The sequence below is a fragment of the Atta colombica genome, unplaced genomic scaffold, assembly GCF_001594045.1.
Source record: "Atta colombica isolate Treedump-2 unplaced genomic scaffold, Acol1.0 scaffold120, whole genome shotgun sequence".
In the NCBI taxonomy this organism is placed as follows: Eukaryota; Metazoa; Arthropoda; class Insecta; order Hymenoptera; family Formicidae; genus Atta; species Atta colombica.
The window spans coordinates 861,994-866,628 of NW_017259207.1; the positions used below are offsets into that span (position 1 = coordinate 861,994).

General features: G+C 29.8%; 2 protein-coding genes across 2 annotated transcripts in view; one reads left to right on the top strand and one right to left on the bottom strand.

Annotated features, from left to right (window-relative positions):
• LOC108694568 (cathepsin O-like) overlaps positions 1-807 on the bottom strand; it is a 4,912-nt gene extending 4,105 nt beyond the window's left edge. The window contains exon 1 of the mRNA XM_018204134.1: positions 586-807. Coding sequence (XP_018059623.1) covers positions 586-771 — 186 coding nt within the window. The 5' untranslated portion in view covers positions 772-807. The remainder of the gene's footprint in view (positions 1-585) is intronic.
• A 2,213-nt stretch (positions 808-3,020) lies between these two features.
• LOC108694562 (40S ribosomal protein S3-like) overlaps positions 3,021-4,635 on the top strand; it is a 1,981-nt gene continuing 366 nt past the window's right edge. The window contains exons 1-3 of the mRNA XM_018204125.1: positions 3,021-3,110; positions 3,652-3,974; positions 4,092-4,279. Of these exons, the coding sequence (XP_018059614.1) occupies positions 3,078-3,110; positions 3,652-3,974; positions 4,092-4,279 (544 nt within the window). The 5' untranslated portion in view covers positions 3,021-3,077. The remainder of the gene's footprint in view (positions 3,111-3,651; positions 3,975-4,091; positions 4,280-4,635) is intronic.

Here is a 4,635-nt window from a genome sequence, read left to right on the forward strand (position 1 = left end):
CAGTTTTAAAATTATTTAGTTTTAATATTTCTTTAACGAAGATATTAATTAAGGCATTTATAATATTAAATAAACAATGAAATGTACTTGAACAAAATTCAGATTAGAATTTTTTTTACAGTTTCAAAACTTTATCTTATTACAATTTTTTCAGAATTTAAAGACGAATGATGATTAAACGTTGGAAAAGATATTGGTAAATAAATTGATAATAAAATATTGATAATAAATTATCTTCTTTAACATATTTTATCAAAGAAAGTTTTTCCAAAATAATCATTACTCTTCTCCTATCAGTAGAGCTAAAGTGTCACATCATATCACAGCAAAATTACGAGTGATATAATAGACGCGCGCGTGTATGTGTGCATGTTGTATTTACATATTAGAATGCAATTAATAAGCGATTATCATTTAATTAAAAAATCTCTTAATGTGAAACTTATATAATTTAAATTATAATGTGTCAATGTATACGTGGACTAAATGATGAGTTAAATTCGAAACGGACAACAAGGTTGCTGTTGTGCAACCTTTTTAAGCCTAAGCTATTCCTACAATCATGGTTTACAGACAAATCTTTACCTGAAAATGCTCAAATCGCTCTTCGTATTTCGCGGGATCATTCCTGTAGGACTTGTTATATCGGGCTATATAGTTGGCGAACAGTTCGGCGTCCTTCTCAGTTTTATCGAAATCTACTTTGATCGGCACGATAAAGAAGCAAAGGCTCACAATCAGCACTATCACCACCACTGTTCGCCATTCCATGTTTCATGCACGATGATGCAGACGACAAAACGCACGTTTGTGATGTGCGTACGTGTTGTCATGCTACAGACGACGCAGACGCGATAAGTAGAGAGTGGTCAAATAACAAGTGTTATGGCTAGTATTTAAAGACTTGTCGAGTAAACATCTGGATACCGCATGCTATCTTTGAAAATGGCGATAGTATTAGATATTCTCGTGGACAACTCTTTAGCGGAGATGTTAGATTTAGACTAGATTCTTTAAAAACAATTTTTTTATCCCCGAAAGGTCTATATTCTAAATCGATTTGGCAAATCTTGAGTTTAAGGCAGCTCGATTTAATGAGAATCGATTTTCGATTTCTTTAATCGAAAATTGCCTTAATTTATTTTCAAATAACATATCATTCTTACCACGTACTGAAATGTATTGTAGTAACTAATAATAAAAAATGAATAATTTAATGTTACATATATTATACTGTATATTTTTATAACATTGTCATTTGTGTCTTAATTGTTTTCTGAACGCAGTAATTTTTATTATCGCAGAATTATATTTAGGAATTCAAGATATATCATTTTATCTCTGTTGCTTATCGAATATTAAACAAAGATAAAAGATGATATTTGGATGCACTCCGATGAAATTTCTGAACGCAGTTATGCTCTGTAGTTAGCGGTTGTCATTATCTTAATTTTTAAATGACACAAAAGCATGTTGTGTGCGTACTCTGTTTTTACGCCATGTCTGTTTTCATCATTAATTCGAGTTTATATATCCATAGTTATTAACTAATTATTATAAAATGTATAAATACTAGTTAAATTTAATTTTATAACACAGTTATAAAATCTAATTTAAAGCGAGTTTATACGACATTACGTTAGTAATTAATAACTATGGGAGTTGTTAAACCTCTAAATTTTTTAATTAAAATTATTTTAAATTATATAGAGACAAATCAAAATCGTATTTTAATTGTTTTATCGCTTTTATTAAAATTATATCATACTATTAAAAATTAATATGATTCTTAATTGAATCGATTTTTAACAGATCTATTCATTCAGCCCCGATTTCTAAATAGATCGATTTCGATCGGTCCGACTCAGGAAACAATTCAGAATCGATTCTTTAATTGACAAGATCGATTCTTTAATTGAGAAGAAAAATTTAATTAAAAAATTTTTTTGTTTTAAAATTATTTTGACTTAATTAAGACATTTGTAACGTTTAAATAATGAATAGTGAAATACACGTTTAACAAAATTATAAAATGTTTTCTTTTTCAACCAATTTTAAAACTTTATCTTATTATAATTTTTCAATGGAGAGTTTATAAAAGCAAATGATGATTTAAAAAATATTGACAATATTGACAATATATAAACTATTATCTTTTTTAATATTTTTGTCAAAGAAGATTTAAAAAAAAAATCATTCGAAAAAATTAAAATGGATTCTTGTTTTTATTATTTAGTGAGCTTGTATTTTAGCTCATTCTAAAATTCTGCAAAATTAAATAAGTACGTATATTTTCAATGTTTTGGAAATAATAAAAGAAACAATGTACAGAAATGCATCATGCAATTCTAATTATAAATGCCATTTTAAATCGCCATTTGAATTGCCAGTAGAAAAAAGTACAGTCATTTGGTTCATGTCTATTAGACCTGTAATATCTATGCATTTTTTTAATTAAAAATTATCAGAAATGGCTGCAATTCATCCAGGGCAATTTATGAAACAAATCATGTCAGTGGCGCCTTCTATTGAGATGATTACATGTTATTTACTGCTGTCTGTTGTTCATCATAGAATATGTTATCAATTGAGCATCGTTATAGATAAATAACATTAAAAATGTATGTACAGAATTAAATTAAATATTCTTTAAAAATTAATCCCTTTTAATAAGTTTTATTAATTTACATAAATTAAACATATATAATATAATCCATCAATATTTCCATCTCTTTTTATAAAATTTTTACGCTTATAAAGCCTTAGTAGTAATTGTCTTTAATAAAGCATGATAACAGTTTGCACAATATAAGATGTTTTTAGATTAAGATGGCTACTCTCAGGTTCCTCTCTGGTATATATGTAGATCGATTTCATTGATAATATGTTTGTTATCAACAATAGCAATAATCAATAATACGTTGTAATAGATGGCGCCACTAATAGGGTTTTTTCCCCATTGATGAATTCAATACGTGGCGCATGCGCTTCGATCGACTTCTCTGGATTTCTCCCCTAGACAGGTCTTTTTAATCCCTTGGTTTCTTTCGTTGGCTTCGCTAAAATATGAGGCAGTGATGGAGAATCGTTCAATATCTAAGAAAAGGAAGGTTAGCGATCTTCAGAATTTATCATGTGCAATACGCAAAAATATTCTCATTGTTGCAATGCGGGAAACTTGTGCGGCGATATTTCGCCGAAAATTTGATGAACGCGATCATTGCGGTCCGCGGATGTCATGGATTCCAACGTCGTTCTCGCGTGGATTTCTCAACTCACATGTTCTTTTTCAGAATTACTTAAAATGTATATATTTCTAGTAGATGGAATTCGATATATTGTGATTTCTGTAATATCCTGAAATTACTTATTTGTGTTTGCATTATATTTATTTCAAGTATAACCTATAAAATAAATTAATATAAACTTCCATTAATTAATTTTTATTTACTTTTCCACTTGTATAATAAGCAATATAACAATTTACTCCTGTTACAAACTTTTATGATACAGTTCTCTTAAATATAATGGATTATTTATGTTAAATCTAATGGATAGTCTAAATAAATTAAATATATATTTATGCTATTTAATGTAAAGAAATTTTTGTGTTTTATAGATGTGTATTTCAGATTTTTTTTTTATTTTCAGTTTGTAGGCGATGGTGTCTTCAGAGCAGAATTAAACGAGTTCTTGACTCGTGAACTCGCCGAAGATGGCTATTCTGGTGTAGAGGTCCGAGTGACACCAAATCGAACTGAGATTATTTTACTAGCTACCCACACACAGAGCGTACTTGGCGAAAAAGGCCGTAGAATCAGGGAACTGACATCTGTGGTACAGAAGCGTTTCAACTTCAAAGAACCTCAGAATGTTGAGTTATACGCAGAGAAAGTGGCCACACGTGGTCTGTGTGCCATCGCACAGGCTGAGTCTCTTCGTTACAAGTTGATTGGAGGTCTTGCTGTACGAAGGCAAGTCAGAATTTATCTGCTTTCTTTTCATTTATCTTACTCCTAATAACATCTATTTATTTTATTATTTCTAATTATATCTTTTGTAATTTTCTTTAAATATTATTTTATTATCAGGGCGTGCTATGGTGTTCTGCGTTTTATCATGGAATCTGGCGCGAAAGGTTGCGAGGTCGTCGTCAGTGGCAAATTACGTGGTCAAAGAGCGAAATCGATGAAGTTTGTTGATGGTCTTATGATTCACTCGGGTGAGCCAACTAATGAGTACGTGAACACTGCCACCAGGCATGTACTCCTGCGGCAAGGTATGATTATCACATCGATTGCTAACAATGATTTCCATTGAAGCGTAGAATCAAATTTGAGTCGATAGAAATGTGTTTGTACTTGTTTTACTCCCATTTCAATGCATAGTTTTTACTTTCAATGGAATCTTCTAAATTTAATCTGCATTGAATTGATAGTTTCAATGGAAACTAGACCAATGTAGTAATGACCATATTCAAAATGTTTATTTTGCAACTGTGGAAAGTTTTTTTCACTGAGATTATTCTTCTAGATGTAAAAGTATAATTAGCACGAAGAAAACTTCCTAGTAATTTCAAAATAAATATTTTGCTGAATATGTTCATAAAGACTTGATATTAGAATGTATATATAT